The 20,941-nt window shown below is 37.6% G+C and overlaps 1 protein-coding gene across 23 annotated transcripts in view; it reads left to right on the top strand.

Moving 5' to 3' along the window:
- Positions 1–20,941, top strand: part of TUT4 (terminal uridylyl transferase 4) — a 130,626-nt gene that overhangs the window by 38,153 nt on the left and 71,532 nt on the right. For all 23 annotated transcript variants that reach the window (XM_063607544.1, XM_008967906.4, XM_063607549.1 and 20 more), the window contains 3 exons: positions 5,750–5,866; positions 18,300–18,477; positions 19,971–20,059. In XM_063607544.1, the coding sequence (XP_063463614.1) occupies positions 5,750–5,866; positions 18,300–18,477; positions 19,971–20,059 (384 nt within the window). The remainder of the gene's footprint in view (positions 1–5,749; positions 5,867–18,299; positions 18,478–19,970; positions 20,060–20,941) is intronic.

The raw sequence follows: 20,941 nt of genomic DNA on the forward strand, positions 1-20,941 counted from the left end.
GTCTACCAAAATATTTATTCGCCCCTTTATAGACAAAACTTGCTGACCTCTGATTTAGGCACTCATCAAATAGACACTGAGGACTTGTTTTGTGCCAGGTATTCTGATAGGCACTGGGGATGTATTGGTGAAAATGGCAGTTTCTTCCCATTAGAAGTTAAAAGTCCATTCAGATTGATGGAAATAAAATAGCAAACACCATACAACACACTAGACTTCTTCCTTTTTCTCTTTTCCTGTATTTATTGAACATTAACTGTGTAATAGGAACTATCCTAGCCATTGGTATCTTATTCCTGTGTATTAATTTCTTAATCTAGAAATACACATTCCTGGCCTCAATAAAAACACTGCTAGGTTTTGAAGGAAAGAATCACAAATCACGGCCAGGCCCAGTGGCTCACGCCTGTAATCCCAGCATTTTGGGAAGCCGAGGTGGGCAGGTTGCTTGAGGTCAGGAATTCGAGACCAGCCTGACCAACATGGTGAAACCCCGTCTCTACTAAAAATACAAAAATTAGCGAGGTGTGGTAGTCGGTACCTGTAGTCCCAGCTACTTGGGAGGCTGAGGCAGGAGAATTGCTTGAACCCAGGAGGCAGAGGTTGCAGTGAGCCAAGATTGTGCCACTGCACACCAGCCTGGGCGACACAGCAAGACTCCATCTCAAAAAAAAAAAAAAAAAAATCACAAAACTGTTGACAAATAGATACTTGGGTTATTTTTAAATATGCTTACAAGGAAATAGGTCATCATTCTTGATAAATAAGGAAAGAAATGGTATGATTTTGTATAGTTTAGAAAAATGAAATTATATCTAGATTGAACAAGACAATCCTGGGTTATTAATAGAACTTACAGCAGAGTAGTCGCCACATGAAAAGAGAAAGGAATATCAAGAAGTAGAGGACCATAATATAGGAGAGAGTTTGGGTTGTATAGTTAGTATTACAAGATCCTAGTTAAAAGGAAGTCTTTTTTGCAATTTGCTCTTATACTTTTTGTTTTGTTTTGTTTTTTGAGACAGAGTCTCGCTCTGTTGCCCAGGTTGGAGTACATTGGCATGATCTCAGCTCACTGCAACCTCTACCTCCTGGGTTCAAGCAATTCTCCTGCCTCAGCCTCTTAAGTAGCTGGTATTACAATTGTGCGCCACCATGCCTGGCTAATTCTTGTATTTTTAGTAGGGACGGGGTTTCACTATATTGGCCAGTTTGGTCTCGAACTCCTGACCTCAAATGATCCACCCACCCTGGCCTCCCAAAGTGCTGTGATTATAGGCAGGAGCCACCGTGCCCGGCCTTTTACTTAGTTATGTCTTTACTTAGTTCTTTCACTTTTCCTCTGGAATTAGTAAATTTCTGGATGACATCTCAACTGACCTTGGATAACTCTCTATCACTGGAACCTGATTCTATCTCCTTATTTATAATATAATAAAGATTGACTTACCTGGTAAAATAATTCAATTCTGTTCATCTTTATTTAGTACTTAATACATAGCAGATTTTGTGCCAAAAACTTTACTTGTGTTATTTAATCCTCATAACAGCCCTATGCGCTAGGTGTTATAATTTTGTCCATTGTCAGAATAAATATTGAGTGCCTTTTATGTGCCATGATCTAGTACCTGACGTTTTAAAAAACGTGATTGCTTTTCTAGGAGTTCACTAGAGAAAGACACATAAGCAAATAAGAAAATAAGCAGAGAACTGGTTGGGAAGTTACATAGGAGTGAAGCAGGAAAGGTCAGTTGTTATTGAAAGAAGGAAGAAGTTGGGATGCAATAGGTATTTGATGGTAGTAGGAAAAATGGCCTGGGGTGAAAATAAAGCTTGGAAGCATTGGAAAACATTTTATTTGTTGTTCAATTTATATAGTCAGTAATGATGTAAAGTTACTGTGCCAGTACCAGCGTAGATATTTGTAATCCCTTTTCTTTCTACCTCTTTATTTCTTATGCCCTCCAAACTTATTTTCAATTCATTGTACTCTTTTTTTTTTTTTTTTAAATTATTTGGCCTCTTGAACTTGGTACAATTCATTTTATTTATTTATTTATTTTTTTTCTTTTTTTTTTGAGACAGGATCTCATTCTGGTTGCCCAGGCTGAATTGCAGTGGTTCAATAATGGCTCATTGCAGCCTTGACCTCCCAGGCTCAGGTACCTAAGCCTCCCGAGTAGCTTGGGACTACAGGCATGTGCCACCAAGCCTGCTAGTTTTTTGTATTTTTTTAGAGATGGTGTTTTGCCAGGTTGCCCAGACTGGTCTCGGCCTCCCAACGTGCTGAGTTTACAGGTGTGAGCCACAGTGCTCGGGCAAATTCATTGTACTTTTTTTTTTTTTTTGAGACAGGGTCTCATTCTGTCTCCCAGGCTGGAGTGCAGTGGCGCGGTCTCGGCTCACTGCAACCTCTGCCTCCCAGTTTCAAGTGATTCTCATGCCTCAGCCTCCCAGGTAGCTAGGACTACAGGCATGCGCTACCACAACTGGCTTGTCCTCTTAAGTAACATTTTTCTTTACCAAATTTAGACACTCATTAAGAATATTCCCAGGTTTTTTTTTTTTTTTTTTTCTTCAGGTCCTTTAATTCAGTGTTTCCATAGATTATCTAATTGAGGAATAAAGATGTAGACTGTAGACTTTTGCTCTGTACCAAAGAAGAAATAAGTCCAAACCATTAGATCAGAAGGGTAAATTTTCCTATGGTTGAATGTTAAATATTGAGTTGGAAATACCCAGAAATCTTTGTTCTAGCTTGTTTGCAGAAAGGTAAAGATTTACTAGTTGGTTTATTTAACAGTAGAATAAAATATAATAAACAGTGTTTAACTTTTTTTATGTATTTTTTTTCTGTGAAACTAGAAAGTTTATGATGATGAGAGCAGTTTTGTCTGATTTGATGTTGTGCCCAATATGTGCCTTGCACGAAGTGGTTGGTTGGTAATTAGACTGTGCACAGTGGTCAAGTGCATGGATTTTGGAGTCATTGGGTCTAGCTCTGCCACTTATTGGTTGGATAACCTTGGATAAATTATTTAAATTCTTTAAACATCAGTTTACTCATCAGTAAAATGGGATTGATAACAATTATAACACCTAGCTCGTAGGACTATTATGAGGATTAAATAAGATAATACAAGTAAAGTTTTTAGCACAAGTCCTGGTATGTAGTAAGAAATAAAGATGAGCTACTTGTAGAACTGAATTATTTTTACCAGGTGGGGCAGTTTTCTATTATAAATAAGAAGATAGAATCAGGCTGTAGTGATACAGCTTTATCCAAGGTCAGTTGAGATGTCCTCTCATGCCTTCTGACTCCCCATTCAGTGTAATACCAAGATTTTCTTGGTAGACTTGTCTTTGGTCTGCTAACATTTTACAATTGAAAAGTTTATATGATTGATTTCATGACTTCCTTAGTGACCTCATCAGTACACAGGGCTTTAGGTATTCTGTATGTATGCTTTCAACTCCTGAAAGCAACTCTTTTTACCACCTTCACCACTCTCACCTTGAACTAAGCCAACATAATCTCTTTTTTGGATTATTGAATTATGCTGTTAACTGCAATAGCCTTTTCTGCTTCTATTCTCAATATAGAAAGCAAATGATCCTTTTAAAATATAAATTAGATCTTGTAATTCTCTGCTCATAAACCTTCAATGGCTTTCCCTCATACTTAGAATAAAAGCCAGAGTCTTCACAAGGGATTTTGTGATCTGTCCCCTATTAGCTCTCTGTTCCCAGTTATGCTAACTTTTTTGTAGTTTCTCAAATATTTTAGGTACCTTCCTGCCTCAGGGCCTTGGCATTCACTTTTCCCTCTGCTTGAAATGTGTCTTTTCAGATATCCACACAGCTTAATCCTTTACTTCCTTAAAGTTACTTTATCAATAAGGTCTTAAGTGATGTCTCTACTTTTAAAAAGCAGTAACTCCCCCAACCCCAGGCATATTTGTGTATTTGTTTATTACCTGTCTCCTTACACTGTAACGTAAATTCATATAGACAGGGATTTCTATTTTATTTATTGCTCTTATCCCCAGCTCCTAGAAAAATGTTTGCTGTATAATATGAGCTCAATATATTTGATGAGTAAAGAAGTAGTTGTTTTGAAACTAAGAGGTAGCGTTTTCTTTGAGGACTTAATTCATTCTCCAGTAGGAACTGATTTGACAGAATTTTTATGCTAGAGAATTGAAATAACTAGATTGAGCCAACTTTTCTTATTTACTTGTTGCCTTGGGCAAATTAATCCCTGAGATTTAGTTTGCCAATAAAATGGGGAGTTCTGATAGGGTTGTTGAAAGGTTAATACTCTATAAGGGATGGCTATATTTATTTTTAGTCTGTAGCAGGATTGTTGCTAAATTTGGAGCAAGTTTCTCATTTAAAAGAAATTATGTAATTTTCTGAGGTGAAAGAATCTTTTTGTCAGAAGCTGAAGCCTGTTGAATATCATAAATCAATCTGAAATAAAAACTAAGCATTGCTAAAGTTTCAGTGTAAGGCATTAGAAACTTTTAAAATTCCACATGTATTTATTGTGTGTTTGTAATTTTTTATTGTGTAATCTGCATAGAATGTTGACTTCAGATTCAGGTGTACAGGAATTTAAATTCAGTTGTCTTCCACTTAATACTGCTATATCCTTGTAAAAGGTGCAGGTTCTATGGGCTTTTGTTTTCACATCTATAAGATGAAAATAATGTCAATTTAATCAGATGATTAGGGGAATTAAAATGACAAATTGTATGTTAAACACCTAGCATAGTTCCTGGCACATAACAGGTATTCAGTAATTACTAAGTTTTATTAGTATTTTGAGAATACATACACGAAGTATGAGTGACGTTCTGTGACTGATAGTTTAGTGTGTTAGAATTGTTATTCCCTTCAGTAGTGACCTCAAGAGGTTATTCATTTATCCCCATGATACTGTGATTGGAGTGTTTTTCGAACTCAACTTTTGAAATTTCTTACATGTTTGTGGCCCATTCTTTTGAAATCCCCAATTCGAGGGCAGATTTTATTTTTTTATGGTAATCAAAATGGCTGCAAGTTAAATTTGAAATCAGTTTTGGGGACAACATTGGAATAAGACTAAATAGCAAGACCACTTTTCTTTTTTTTTTTTTTTTGTTAATATGAAGTCTTGCTCTGTTGCCCAGGCTTGAGTGCAGTGGTGCGATCTCGGCTCGCTGCTGCAAACTCTGCCTTCCAGGCTGAGACAATTCTTCCACCTCAGCCACCAGAGTAGCTGGGATTACAAGCCTGCGCCACCATGCACGGCTAAATTTTGTATTTTTAGTAGAGAATGGGTTTCTCCATGTTGTCCAGTCTTGTCTTCAACTCCTGAGCTCAAGTGATCTGCCAGCGTCGTCCTCCCAAAGTGCTGGGATTACAGGCATAGCCACCACACTCAGCCCGACTGCTTTTCTTACATTGGATTCTAAAGATGATAGTAGGTGAATATTAAACATAATTTAGCATTACCGTGATATTGTTAGATATCGTATTAAAGTTAGTATGTAATCTCCTATGATAACTATTTTGAAAAAGGACTACTATCTCTTCGGTATATAAGTTTATTAAAAACTATTACTTTAGAAGAAGGAAAGGATAAAGAAAAAACCTTCAGTGCTTATTTCTGTCTACTTACATAATTGTATTATTCACTTATATAGTCAATAGTTTACTCCTCTGTTTTCTGAATAAAGTGCATTTTTAAAATTTGTCTCTTCAGCGATCACCAGAATATACCAATTGTCGGTATCTATGCAAACTTTGCTTAATTCACATTGAAAATATCCAGGGGGCTCATAAACATATAAAGGAGAAACGACATAAGAAAAATATTTTGGTAAGTTCTTTTTAAAAAATACTTTTATTTATTTTTCAAGTTGTAAAACCATATTGAATATTTTTTATTTGTGAAACTAAAAATGAAATATTTGTCCAATCTTATATTGGTAACTGAAGTGATAGCTTTGGAAGCAATCGTTGCCTTCCTTATCTGAGATAATCAGGAAGGAACCTTGTTGAGACCGGTTTGCTCATCCTGTAGAATGTTGATTCCTAAGTTTAGAGCTGTTAGGTACAATTAGTCCATCCAACTGATGTTTATTGAGTTCTTGTGTGCTAGTTCTAGGCAGTGGTGAATAAGATAGTTGTGGTTCCTGCCCTCAGATTTTCTAAGAATTGATGAGGGCATGCGTTGAATAAAGATTTAAATATAATGAGTCTTGTTAGGGGGGGAAGATTGTGCTAAGGAGGTGTACGAAGATATTTTACTTGATCTAGAACAGGGGAGGTTTCTCTGAGAAAGTGACTTTTGAATGAAGTAGTAGTTTAAATGGCAAAAAGGTGAGTGGCCTAGAAGGGTAAGTGGGAGAGCATTTTACACAAAAAGCAGCATGAATTAAAAGTCTTTAGGCAGGAAAAGGCATGGCATATGAGTAACTTTAAGTCTAGTATGATTGGAACAAAGAGAGCTGGGGGAAAATGGTGTGATGTGAAGCTGGAGAAGTGCAGACAATTAAGAAACTTATAAGCTTCGGGAATTTGTAATTTTTCAGTTATTTCTATTGAAATATCCCATAGACATAGATATGAATAGAGGGCTTTTAAAAATGTATTAGTAAATTAGCTATTTAATTTTTTCTTTTTAAAGTTACAACAGCAGTAATAATACTGTGTAACCTCTTATCTCTAAGTCTTAGCTCATGTATCTTCTTTAAGAAATATTCTACCTGACCCTCTCAGCAAGTCTGGGTTGGATACTCCTTCTCTGTGCCCCCATAACAACTTCCACATATTTTGATCAGAAAATCTAACACATTGTATTCTGGCTGTCTACCTTCTCTTCCCTTCTAGACTTCAATATGCAGTGTTCTAGAAGGCATATTTAGTTATTTTTGTTTCTGAGTTGCTTAGGACAGTGTCTGACAACAGTAGGTGCTCAACATAGTTTTCTTGAAAACAACAAATGAACTGAAGCAGATAGAACAGGGACAAGGGAGTAGTTTAGGTGATAATAATTAGGAATTTTCCAGAAATGTCAGAAGATGCCTATCATTAGTTCCAGGAAGCTCGGGCTTGCAAGCAAGAAACCTTTTTTTTTTTTTTTTTTTTTTTGGAGACAGAGTCTCACTCTGTCTTCCAGGCTGGAGTTCAGTGGTGCAATCTTGGCTCACTGTAACCTCTGCCTCCCAGGTTTAAGTGATTACCCTGCCTCAGCCTCCCAGGTAGCTAGGATTACAGGCATACCATGCCTGGCTGATTTTTGTATTTTTAATGGAGACGGGGTTTCACCTGGGCAAGCAAGAAACTTAAAAAGAAAATCATACCTAGGCTGGGTGCAGTGGCTAAGGTCTGTAATCCCAGCACTTTGGGAGGCTGAGGCAGGTGAGTTGCTTGAGCCCAGGAGTTTCAGACCAGCCTGAGCAACGTGGCAAAACCCTGTTTCTACTAAAAATACATAAAAATTAGCTGGGCATGGTGGCATGTGCCTGTAATCCCAGCTTCTTGGGAGGCTGAGGTATGAGAATTGTTTGAACTCATGAGGTGGAGGCTGCAGTGAGCCAAGGTCACACCACTTCACTTTAGTCTGGGCGAGGGAGCGAGACTCTATCACAAAAAAAAGAAAAAGGAAAACTATACCTATACACATTACAGATTGAGTATACCTTATCCTAAATGCTTGGGACCAAAGTATTTTGGATTTTTTCAGATTTTGGAATATTTGCATTATACTTTAATGAGCATTTCCTTTGAGCATCATGTTGGTGTTCTAAAAGTTTCAGATTTTGGAGCATTTCACATTTTGGATTTTCAGATTAGGGATGCTCAGCCCGTATAGGGAAACTTTAGAACATTATAGAAATGAACAAAAAGAAAGCAAACTTGAATGCAGCCATATAGGACGTATACTTTTGGTGAAGTTAGAGTAACAGTGGATTTACTTTTCCCTTGAAATGACAAACAAAAAAAAAAATACAGAAATATGAAGCAGTGGTTTTCAGGCGACAGAGTCAATGAATGAAAAACAAATGGCCTGAGCCCAATGTTGGCTCCAGCTTGAGAGTTTCTAGGTTGCACTATAGGGAAGGGAACCCAGTGGACTCTCACAGTTGAAGAGAGGGACCTTAGAGTGCACTAAGTCCAAGATAGCTAAAATTCACAGGACAGTGTAACTAAAATGAGAAAACTGCACAAAAAGAAATCCAGAGAACTGTGGATGATCCTCTTAAAGTATTCAGCACAATGCTGATTGGTGCATGCATATGAAAAAGCTTCCTGAACCCAGGGAAAAACTGTCAGAGGAAATTAGACCAGTGATTGGTGCTCATACGGGACTTCTTCCTATCCAGACTGGAAAGCCTCGTGCTTCATGGGACACTGGGTAGAGTACTCAGAAGAATCTTGTTTCAGTAGTAGGGATATTTAGCCCTAAACTAAATGTGGTCTGGTCCTACATAAAATATTTTAAAGGCAAGATTCAAAATGATAAATGGTTTCCAAGTATTTAATGTCATTACAGAACAAAGCTTAGGAATATTACAGAAATACAAAAATACTCATCACTGAAAAAAGTTCACATAATGTAGCATTTAGTCAAAGATTATCAGCTATGCAAAGAGGCAGGAAAATATAAATCATGATGAAGAGAAAAGTCAGCTATAATAACTGACCTTGAACTGACGCCTTTGTTAGGATTAGCAGAGAAGGACAGTAAGACAGTTAATATAACTGTATTCTTGATGTTCCAGAGATAAAGTAGAGACATGGAAAATATAAAAAAGATATGAACAGGACTATTAGAAACGAAAACTACGACATCTAAGATTAAAACTATATTGGGTAGGAATAATAGTACCTCAAACATTGCAAAAGAAAAGGTTAGTGAACTCTTGAAGATAAGCAGTGGAAACCACCAGAGTGAAACACAGAAAGAAAAAATTAAACAAAAAGAAAAAAGTCAATGAGCTCTGGATAATTGATCAATATACATGTACTTGTTCTGTACAAATTTTTCCAGAACACTGAAGAGGAGAAATACTTCCCAGTTCAGTCTGTGAATATGAGGTCCACATAACTCTGATATTCAAACCAGATATATATATTGCAATAAAGGAAAACTTTATTCTTAACTTGTTGACTCCGACGGGAGAAAAAAAAAGAAAACTTTAGGCCAAAACTCCTCATGAACATAGATGCAGAAATTCTAAATATAACTTTAGCCAATTGAATCCAACAGCATATTAAAGGAATGAATGTGTCATGATCAAGTGGGGCTTTATTCCAGGAGTGCACTGTTAGTTTTACATTAAAAAATCCCTCATTGGCCAGGCACAGTAGCTCAGGCCTGTAATCCTAGCACTTTGGGAGGCTGAGGAGGGCGGATCACCTGAGGTTAGGAGTTCGAGACCAGCCTGGCCAACATGGTGAACCCCGTCTCTACTAAAAATACAAAAATTAGCTGGGCATGGTGGCTCATGCCTGAAATCCCAGCTACTTGGGAGGCTGAACCCAGAAAGTTGAGGTTGCAGTAAGCTCAGATCGTGCCACTGCACTCCAGCCTGGGCAACAGAGCAAGACTTCATCTCAAAAAACAACAAAAACAAAAAAAACCCCGCTCATTGTGATTTACCATGTTAGCAAACAGAGAAAACTATGTGATTATCTCAGTAGATGCTGAAAAAGCGTTTTCAAAAATGCTTTGATAAAAAGTCTAAGCACGGCCAGGTGCGGTGGATCATGCCTGTAATCCCAGCACTTTGGGAGGCTGAGGTAGGCAGATCACCTGAGGTTGGGAATTCGAGACCAGCCTGGCCAATGTGGCGAAACCCCCTCTCCACTAAAAATACGAAAATTAGCCGGGCTTGGTGACCCGCACCTGTAATTCCAGCTACTCGAGAGGCTGAGGCAGGAGAATCGCTTGAATCCCAGAGGTAGAGGTTGCAGTGAGCTGAGATGACGCCACTGCACTCCAGCCTGGGTGGCAGAGTGATACTCTGTCTCAAAAAAAAAAAAAAAAAAGTCTAAGCAAACTAGGAGTAGAAGACGACTTCTATAACGTGATAAAGACATCTACAAAGCTGGGTGTGTTAGTCCCAGCTCCTTTGGTTATTTGAACCTAGGAGTTTGAGATCAGCCTGGGCAATATAATGAGACCCTGTTAAAAAAAATCTACAAAAAACTAACAGTTATCATCATACTTAAGTATGAAAGACTGAATGCTGTCCCCCCAAGATTAGGAAAAAAGACAGGTATGAAAGTAGTGTAGCTGCCATGGGAAAGAGTACGGTGGTTCTTCAACAAATTAAAAATAGAACTACAGTATGATCCAGTAATTTCACTTCTGGGTATACACTTAAAAGAATTGAAAGCAGGGTTTCAAAGAGATATTTATACACCCAGGTTCATGGCAACATTATTCACAATAGCTAGTATGTGGAAGCAATTCAGATATCCATTGATGGATGAATAGATAAGCAAAATGTACAGTATTCATACAATGGAATATTAGCCTTAAAAAGGATGGAAATTCTGCATTATGCAACAACATGGATGAACCTTGGGAAATTATGCTAAGTTAAATAAGCCTTTTAGAAAACGAAAAATAGTGTGTGATTCCACTTACATGAGGTTTTTAGAGTAGTCAGAATCAGAGACAGAATAGTGCTTGCCATAGGCTTGGAGGAGGGGAAAATGGGGAGTTATTGCTTGATAGATAGTTTTGATTTTGCATTTGTGTTCTGTGTTAGAGTATTTGGATTTTATTTTGAGCATTATGGAGTTTAATAACATGTTTGTTTTTTTTCGAGATAGAGCCTTGCTCTATCGCCCAGACTGAAGTGCAGTGGCGCTATCTCATCTCACTACAACCTCCGTCTCCTGGGTTCAAGCAGTTCTTCTGCCTCAGCCTCCCGAGTAGCTGGGATTACAAGTGCATGCCACCACGCCTGGCTAATTTTTGTATTTTTAGTAGAGACGGGGTTTCACCATGTTGGCCAGGCTGGTCTCAAACTCCTGACCTCCTGATCCACCCACGTCAGCCTCCCAAAGTGCTGGGATTACAGGTGTGAAACAGTGCGCCTGGCCATAACATGTATTTTTGCAAGGTCACTCACCCTGGCTTCTGTGAAAGAAGCCTGAGAAGGGTCTGTTTGGGGAGACCAGTTAGCCTTTCATAATAATCTAGTTAAGCTGTGATGAACACTGACCTGAAGTAGTAGTTAGTGAGAATGGAGTTGAGTTTTAAGAGAGATTCAAGATGTAGAATTGTGGGAGTACAGGCCTAGGATGTCTTGAATGATCATAAGGTGTCTGATTTGATATGTTATCATAGATTGTGGTGCCATTTACTTAGCAGAAATAAAAAATGTTTCATAACATTCTGAGTTTGAGACACTTATAGAACATTTCAAGTAGAGATGTCCCACAGTCATTTGAATATAAGGATCTGGAACTTATATTAGCAGTTGGAGATTCAGGTTTGGTAAACTTCAGCAGTTGAAATCATAGTTGTGGATGAGGTCACCAAATGATTAAGGACAGAATGTCAAGGAATACAAACATTTAAGGGACTAGTAGAGGAAGAACAGTGAATAGATTGGTGAATGAGTAGAATAATAGGAAAAATAGAGAAAGGTGTTAGAGAAGCTAAAAGAAAGGAAAGTTTCAAGATGGTAGTTGAAAATGTGATAATATAGATAAAAATAATCTAAAAGCTTAAAAGATGTCTGATTTGGTGCCTGTAGTCTCAGCTACTCAGGATGCTGAGGTGGGAGGATTGCTTGAGCCCAGGGGTTTGGGTCCATACTGGGCCACGTAGCAAAATCCTGTCAATTAAAAAATAAATAAAAATTTAAAATGTCAGATTTGGCAACTAAGGAAGTTTTGATAATCCTGGGAAGAACAGTTTCTGCTTTAGAACTAAAAAAGACATAGTTTTGAGTGAGAAGGGATAAGGAAATAAAAGGAGAATAGACTCAACTTTCAGGAAACTTCATTGTGCAGAAAAGAAAGGAAGATTGGTAGTAGCTAGACTGGCACACAATTTTTTTTTCTTTTAATTTGGCAGAGTAAAATTCTCATCACAGTTTTAATTTTTTAATTTAAATAATCAATTAATCTTTCTCTCTTGACTGTAAGCTCCATGAGGGCTGGGATTATATGCATTATTTTTTTCCCATCTTAGCACAGTACCTGGCATATAGTTGTTCCATAAATATTTGTTGATTAATGATTTAAATGGAGTGGAAAGAGCATACGGGTTGGAGTTAGAACTAGATTTAATTCTCAGTTCCACCTTGTAGTTGTAGGACGATATTTAACATCTGTAAGCCTCAGTATTCTTATGTATAAAATGGTTTTGGTAGTATCTATCTGGGGAGTAATATTGTGAGAATTAAATGACATAACATCTGTAAAGCACTTGGCACGGTGCCAGGTCCATAGTAGATACTCAATAAATGATAGTTGTTGCTGTTAGTGTAGAGGTGAAGAGTGCTTACTTAATGTGCCAGGCTTGGTGGCTCACGCCTGTAATCCTAGTACTTTGGGAGGCCAAGGAAGGTGGATCTCCTGAGCTCAGGAGTTTGAGACCAGCCTGGGCAACATAGTGAAACCCCATCTCTACCAATAATACAAAAAATTAGCTGGGCGTGGTGGCACGTGCCTGTGGTCCCAGCTACTTGAGAGGCTTAGGTGGAGGAGCGCTTGTATCTGGGAAGTGGAGATTGCAGTGAGCAGAGATTACTCAATTGCACGCCACGCCAACCTGGGTGACAGAGTGAGTGAGATCCCATCTCAAAAAAAAAAAAAAAAAAAAAAAAGAGGGCTAAGAGGGCTTACTTAATGAAAACACAGACTAGTAGATTGTGTAATGTTTAAGGAGGAGATTATTACTGAGTGGGTAAAGAAGGATGGAATTCAGAGCACAGGTGATAGTATTAATCATGATTTAAATGGAGCATTTCATTATGTTGGAAAAGAAAGATATTAAGGGTTCGCTGAATATTTGACTTTTAAGCTGTAACTTGAAGGATGATTAGTTTTACCAGGTGGATACACATAGGGGACAAAATGATTTAAAGGCATGGAGACCCAATGGCACATAGAGTATTTGGAGACTGGTGACTTTTTAAATGTGGATGTCTGTCAAAAATATTGGAGAGGGTGGAGGGAATGGTTGGAAGAAGGCCTAGAAATGCAAATTGAGACCAAAATGCTTTATATTCCATGTTAAGAACATGTTGCATTGTCTTATTGGTGCATTTTTTTTTTGAAATTTTTTTATTGTGGTAAAATATATATAAGATAAAATTTACCATTTTAACCATTTTTAAGTGTACAGTTTAGTGACATTAAGTACATTTACATTGTTTTGCAATCATCTCCACTGTCCACCTTCATTCAGAACTTTTTCATCATTCTATACTGAAACTCTGTATCCATTAAGCAATAACTCCCCATTCCCCTCTCCCTGCAGCCCCTAGTAACCACCATTCTATTTTCTGTTTCTATTTGCTTGTCTATTGTAGGTACCCCATATAAATGGAATCATACATTATTTATCCTTTAGTGTTATTTCACTTAGCATGTCTTCAGGTCAACCGCGTTGTAGCATCTGTCAGAATTTCTTTCCTTTTTGAGGTTGAATAATATTCCATCGTATCTATGTGCCATGTTTTGTGAATCATTTCATCCATGGATGGACATTTGGGTTGTTTCCACCATTTGACTGTTGTGAATAATGTTGCTGTGAACATTGATGTACAAATACCTATTTGAGTTCCTTTTTTCATTTGTTTTTTGTATATACCCAGAATTGGAATTGCTGGGTCAAATGGTAAATCCATGTTTAGTTTTTTGGGATTGCCATGCTGTTTTCCACAGTGGTGACATCATTGTACATCTTTACCAGTAATGCACAAGGGTTCCAAATTCTCCACATTCACACCAACTCTTGTTTTCTGCCTCCCCCCGCCCCCCCATAATAGCAATGCTGATGGATATGAAGTGGTATTTCATTGTGCTTTTGATTTGCATTTCTCTAATGATTAGTGTGGTATTTAGCATCTTTTCATGTACTTATTTGGCATTTGTATATCTTTGGAGAAATGTCTATTCAAATCCTTTGTTCACTTTTGAATTGGGTTGTTTGTTTTCTTATTGTTGAGTTTAAGGGATTATTTATATATTCTGGATATTAATCCCTTATCAGATACATGATTGCAAATATGTTCTTCCATTTTGTGGGTTGTCTTTTTACTCTGTCAGTAGTGTCTTTTGATGAACAAAAGTTCTAAATTTCGTCCAGTCTAATTTATCTGCTTTTACTTTTGTTGCCTATGTCTTTTGTGTCATATTCAAGAAATCATTGCCAAATCCAATGTCATGAAACTTCCCTTCTGTTTTTTTCTAGGAGTTCTATGATTTTACATTTCTTAGTTACGGTTTTATAGCTATAAGTGTAGGTTTTAGTATCTTTCTTTTCTTTTTTTGTTTTTGAAATGAGGTCTTTGTTGCCCAGGCTGGAGTACAGTCATGGCTCACTGTAGCCTCTACCTCCTGCGCTCAAGTGATCCTGCCTCAGCCTTCCAAGTAGCTGGGACCACAAGCATGTGCCACCATGCCTGGCTAATTTTTTATTTATTTTTATTTTTTTGAGACAGAGTTTCATTCTTGTTGTCCAGGCTGGAGTGCAATGGCACAATCTCGGCTCATTGCAACCTCCGCCTCCTGAGTTCAAGCAGTTCTCCTGCTTCAGTCTCCCAAGTAGCTGGGATTACAGGCATCTGTCACCATGCCCGGCTAATTTTTTGTATTTAGTAGAGACGGAGTTTCGCCATGTTGGTTGGGCTGGTCTTGAATTCCTGACCTCAGGTGATCCACCCGCCTCAGCCTCCCAAAGTGCTGGGATTACAGGCGTGAGCCACCGTGCCCGGCCTAATTTTTTATTTTTGTAGAGGTGGAGTCTCAACTATGTTGCCCAGGCTAATCTCAAATTTCTTGGCTTCAGCAATCCTCCTGCCTTGGCCTCCCAGAGTATTACAACTGTGAGCCACTATAGTGGCCTAGTTTTAGTTTCTGACATTTAGGTCTTTGATCCATTTTGAGTTAATTTTTGTATATGATCTAAGGTCGGAGTCCAGCTTCATTCTTTTACATGTAGACATTCAGTTTTCCCAGCAACATTTGTTGAAAAAACTGTCCTTTTCCCATTGAGTGTTCTTGGCACCCTTGTCAAAAATCATTAGACCATACATGCCAGGGTTTATTTCTGGGCGCTCTGTTCTTTTTTTTTTTGAGCAGAATCTAGCTCTGTTGCCCAGGCTGGAGTGTAATGGCATGATCTCAGCTCACTGCAACCTCCACCTCCCTGGTTCAAGCAATTCTCCTGCCTCAGCCTCCCAAGTAGCTGGGATTACAGACAGGCATGCACCACCACACCCAGCTTTTATATATATATATATATATATATATATATATATATATATATAATGTATGTATGTGTGTGTGTATATATATGTATATATATGTATATATGTGTGTGTGTATATATATATATATTTTTTTAATTTAGTAGAGACGGGGTTTCATCATGTTGGCCAGGCTGGTCTTGAACTCCTGACCTCAAGTGATCCGCCCACCTCTGCCTCCCAAAGTGCTTATAGGCATGAGCCACCACGCCTGGCCTGGGCTCTCTGTTTGATTCCATTGGTCTACATGTCTGTCTTTATTTTTATTTTATTTTTTTGAAACAAGGTCTTGTTTGTTGCTCAAGCTGGAGTGCAGTGGTGCAATCTCATTTCACTGCAACCTCCACCTCCGGGGCTCAAGCCATCCTCACCTCAGCCTCCTGAGTAGGTGGGACTGGAGGTAGGCACCACCATGCCAGGCTAATTTTTATATTTTTTGTAGAAACAGGGTTTCACCATGTTGCCTAGGCTGGTCTCAAACTCTTGGGCTCAAGTGATCCTCCCACCTCAGCCTCCCAGAGTGCTAGGATTACTGGCATGAGCCACCATGCCCAGCCATGTCTGTCTTTATGCTAGTACACATAGTGGTTTGTTTTTTTTGTGTGTGTGTTTTGAGACAGAGTCTTGCTCTGTTGTCCAGGCTGGAGTGCAATGGCATGATCTTGGCTCACTGTAACCTCTGCTTCCGGGTTCAAGCAGTTCTCCTGTCTCAGCCTCCTGAGTAGCTAGGATTACCATTGTGTGCCACCATGCCTGGCTAATTTTTGTATTTTTAGTAGAGGTGGGGTTTCTCCATGTTGGCCTGTCTGGTCTCGAACTCCTGACCTCAAGCAATCCACCTGCCTTGGCTTCTCAAGTTGCTGGAATTACAGGTGTGGGCTACCTGACCTGGCCATGTTGTTTTAATTACTATAGCTTTGTAGTACGTTTTGCAGCCAGTAAGTGTGAATCCTCCAGCTTTGTTCTTTGTCAGGATCGTTTTGGCTATTTGGGGTCCTTTGAGAGTCCGTGTACATTTAGGATTGATCTTTATATTTCTTTGAAAAATGTCACATATATATATATATATAATTTTTTTTTTTTTTTTTTTTTTTTTTTTTTTTTTTTTGTGATGGAGTCTTGCTCTATCACCCAGGCTGGAGTGCAGTGGTGCGATCTTGACTCACTGCAAGCTCCACCTCCGAGGTTGAAACGATTCTCCTGTCTCAGCCTCCCAAGTGGCTGGGATTGCAAGTGCCTGCTACTATGCCCACCTAATTTTTGTATTTCTATTAGAGACGGGGTTACACCATGTTGGCCAGGGTTGTCTGCATCTCCTGACCTTAAGTGATACGCCTGCCTTGGCCTCCCAAAGTGCTGGGATTACACATGTGAGCCGCTGCATCCGGCCTTTTATCATTTTTTCATTAAGTCTGTTGCTATTAGTTCTTTGGATGGATCCTAAGTGAAACGGCCGGGCGCGGTGGCTCACGCCTGTAATCCCAGCACTTTGGGAGGCCAAGGTGGGCGGACGACGAGGTCAGCAGATCGGGACCATACTGGCTAACACGGTGAAACCCCATCTCTACTAAAAATACAAAAAAATTAGCCAGGCGAGGTGGCGGGTGCCTGTAGTCCCAGCTACTCGGAAGGCTGAGGCAGGAGAATGGCGTGAACCCCGGGGGGCGGAGCCTGCAGTGAGCTGAGATCGCGCCCACTCCAGCCTGGGCGACAGCGAGACTCCGTCTCAAAAAAAAAAAAAAAAAAAAAAGTACTGAAACTTAGATGCTTATGTAAGACTTAGATACTTAGATTATAATTAAGAATTGCAGAAATGATCACAGAGACTTAGAAAAATGAGTTTGACTTACCCCTCATGTTTGATAATTCCGTACCTGAGGTAAGCTTTACTTAGGTTAAGTCTGAATATGGTAACAGTTAGTGAAAATAGAAATGGACCAAAGTCTTTAAGTATATTTGATTGGGTAGGGAAACCAACTAGCTTTGGCTATTATATCTGATGGGAGCGTCATGTTTCAAAAGATAAGAGATGGTTTCTTGAGTGAAAAATGTTAATAGAAAATGCCTGTGTGGGGAGGGGATGCGTTAATAATACTAAATAAAAGAGAATGATTGTGGCTCAGTTGTGTTAAAGAATGAAGGAGATAGTAGGATATGAAATTGTGGGTTATTTTCTTCTTTGTATTTTCCTGTGTTTTATGTAGCTTTTGTAATTAACATTTTTTAAATCAGAAAATAATTAATAAAAGTCATTGCATATATATAGCAAAGTGTCTTTTTAGCTCCTAGATTTAAATTGGCTTTAAAACTTTTAGCAGAATAGAGGTTTTTTGAACATTTCGCATAGCTTGGATAAAATCACAAAGAGAAATCACTGGTAAACAGTAGGCAGGAAGTTTTCCTGTGACCATTTAACTTGATACTGTATATGCTGATTAGATAGGATTCAAGACTTTTCTGCTACATCTAAGACAATCTGCCTTGGTGCAACAAAATCGTCAAGTAAGTATTGTACTTAAGGTACCTTGGCTTTAATGTAGCATTTCAGAATTTATGCAGACAGTACAGTGGAACAAATTTTTAAAAACTTAGTAGCATCCCCTCCCCACACAGTACCTCTCATTCTCAAAACCCTGCTTCCCAAAGGCAGAAGTCTTTTGTTCACTTCCGTATTGTAGGTATCTGGTAGATGGAAGGTGAATATTTTTGTTGAGTTAGTTTATTTCTGTCTTTCCCTGCTAAATATAAGAACAATTAAAATAGAAACTTTTTTGTTTTTATTGTTGTGAATCATTACATTAATAGGAAAAACAAGAAGAAAGTGAGCTTCGTTCTCTGCCACCTCCTTCCCCTGCCCACTTGGCTGCTTTAAGTGTTGCAGTCATTGAATTAGCAAAAGAACATGGAATAACAGATGATGACCTCAGAGTCCGTCAGCAAATTGTGGAGGAAATGTCAAAGGTTATAACGACATTTTTACCAGGTAGAAATACATTTCATATTTGATTTTGAAAATCACAAAACTCTTCCCTTGCTCCTCTTGAACTAGGGTACATTTCTTAATGTTTTTCTTCTCTTTTCTCCTTAAAAGTAGATAAAATTTATTGTTTTATGAATGAATTTTTGAGGGAAATATTTCACACAAGGAAATTGAGAATTATGGCACAGCACACTTTTGTACTAAGAAAAAAAGATTTTAAAAATGCCAGATGTAGAACTATTTCTTGGCGGTCAAATATTTTAGTTTTTCAATATCACTGATTTCTGAGTGGACTATTTTGTTATATTATTTTCAGTATAAACATTTCATCCAGTCACTGAACTAAATTTCTGTTGCCTGATGGTGGGGAAAAATTAATTTACTTTAATAGGGCCTTTAGAAAAAGCTTATTGTTTGGTACAAGGGAGTGTCAGATTTATTTTAGATATTTATATATGGACTATTTGCTTAGCCCATATCTTTTTTGCATCAGTATAGGGTTAAAGTAAATGTATCTGACATAAGACTTATTTCTTCCCACCAAAGGGATTTTGGAAAGTTGATAAATTATACTTTCATATAGATCCATTTTGAGATTTATAAGAAAGAATATAAAATTGAAATTTAAAAATGGAATTTTTAAAGTATTTATATCATAATATGGCTTTCTACCTAGAATACATTGAATCCTTGTTTAAGTTACATGTAAAAATTATTTACTATGATAAGAAAAGGAATGAAATTTTTATGGGTTTAGTGACTTGAATGACTTTCAGACATTTTATGAACTTGAAAAGTAGACTTTTATATATACAACTGAGGATGAAGTTAAACTTTCTAAGAAACTAAATCTTCTTGATCTGTCCCAATCATATTATTTTCAAATTGGCCTCTGGTGAGATCCTTTTAACATTTGCCTTATTATGATTTTTGGAATAACATGTTTCATAGTCTGGGAAAGCTGTAAGTAGTGTGTTACTGCTTTTTTTTTTTTTTTCTATAAACTCTTGAGAACCACAGTGTTTTGGGTTTTAGGTTTACAGAATTAACTGACTTGGCTTCACTTCGTATTTTATAAAAGCATTGGCATTGAATGTTTATGATCCTTTCCCCAAAGTGCTCTTACATAAATATTTAAGAGTAAATAAATGTAGTTTGTGACAGTAGCCATAGCTAAGTTGGTACATTAGTTACTGTTATATATTGAATGCTAAACATATTGTCAGTCATTTCTAAATGAACTATTACTAAAATTTTGTTTAAACAGTAAGCTTCTGTGAGTAGTTTCTCTCTCCCTTCTCTGTTCCTACACTCCATAACTGGGAACCATTTTTTTATTTTATAGATCAGTTAGAAAGGGTGTACTTCTTGTATAATTGTCTTACTAGAAATGGAAGACGTAGAACTGAAGTGTGTGAAATTTTCCCGTCGCTGTTTTTTTACTTCTCTCATATTTGCATGCTATTTCATGCTTTGATGTTTTTCCTTTATTCCAGAATGTTCACTTAGGTTGTATGGCTCATCTCTGACTAGATTTGCTCTGAAAAGTAGTGATGTTAATATAGATATAAAATTTCCTCCCAAGGTAAGTAATTAGAATCTTTCCTGTGTTGTTCTTAACTAGTACTTAGTAATTTTTATGGATTATCTTTGTAGAGAAAGGATAGGGAAATATAAAACTCTGGTTTGTATAGTGTTACCATCATGACTAAACAGTGCTTTTGGAAATTACTATTAGATTTCAGACAAAGGCAGGATAAAAGAAATAAGGGACAAGGGCAAAAGGAAGCAGAAGAGGAAAGCTGGAAAAAGGAAAAATGTTTATATTTGAACATGTTGAATAGTTAATACTTCTGGTAAGCAGTATAGAAGGTGGGAAGAGTTTTGAAATCAGATACCTAGATTCAGATCTTATCTGTGATAAGCAAGTTGCTTGAACTTTTTGAGCTTCAGTTTTCTCATTTCCAAAACAGGAATAATAATTTTTATATTAAATGAGATAATATTAATATATGTCAGGTGTTTTAATATAGTATCTGGTACATATGGGTACTTTTAATAAGTAGTACCTAGAATCATTAGAACAATATTGATATTGTTCTAATATTGTTATCAGTATTAGAACAATATTGTTTAGCACTGCTGACATTCTTTATTGACATATCAATCTTTTAAAATAAGTCAATATTTTATGTTTTAAATTGCATAATATGTTTATGTTCAGGGAGGTTTGATTTGGGTGAAAATTTGGTGTTTGTAGGGTGATACATTTACTTTATAATTAATGTATGGTTATTAAATATTTTTGTTGTTTGTTTTTGAGACATAGCCTCACTTTGTTTCCCAGGCTGGAGTGCAGTGATGCAATCTTGGCTGACTGCACCCTCCACCTCCTGGGTTCAAGTGATTCTCCTGTCTCAGCCTCCTGAGTAGCTGGGATTACAGGTGTGTGCCACCATGCCTGGCT

This window comes from Pan paniscus, chromosome 1 (assembly GCF_029289425.2).
Source record: "Pan paniscus chromosome 1, NHGRI_mPanPan1-v2.0_pri, whole genome shotgun sequence".
In the NCBI taxonomy this organism is placed as follows: Eukaryota; Metazoa; Chordata; class Mammalia; order Primates; family Hominidae; genus Pan; species Pan paniscus.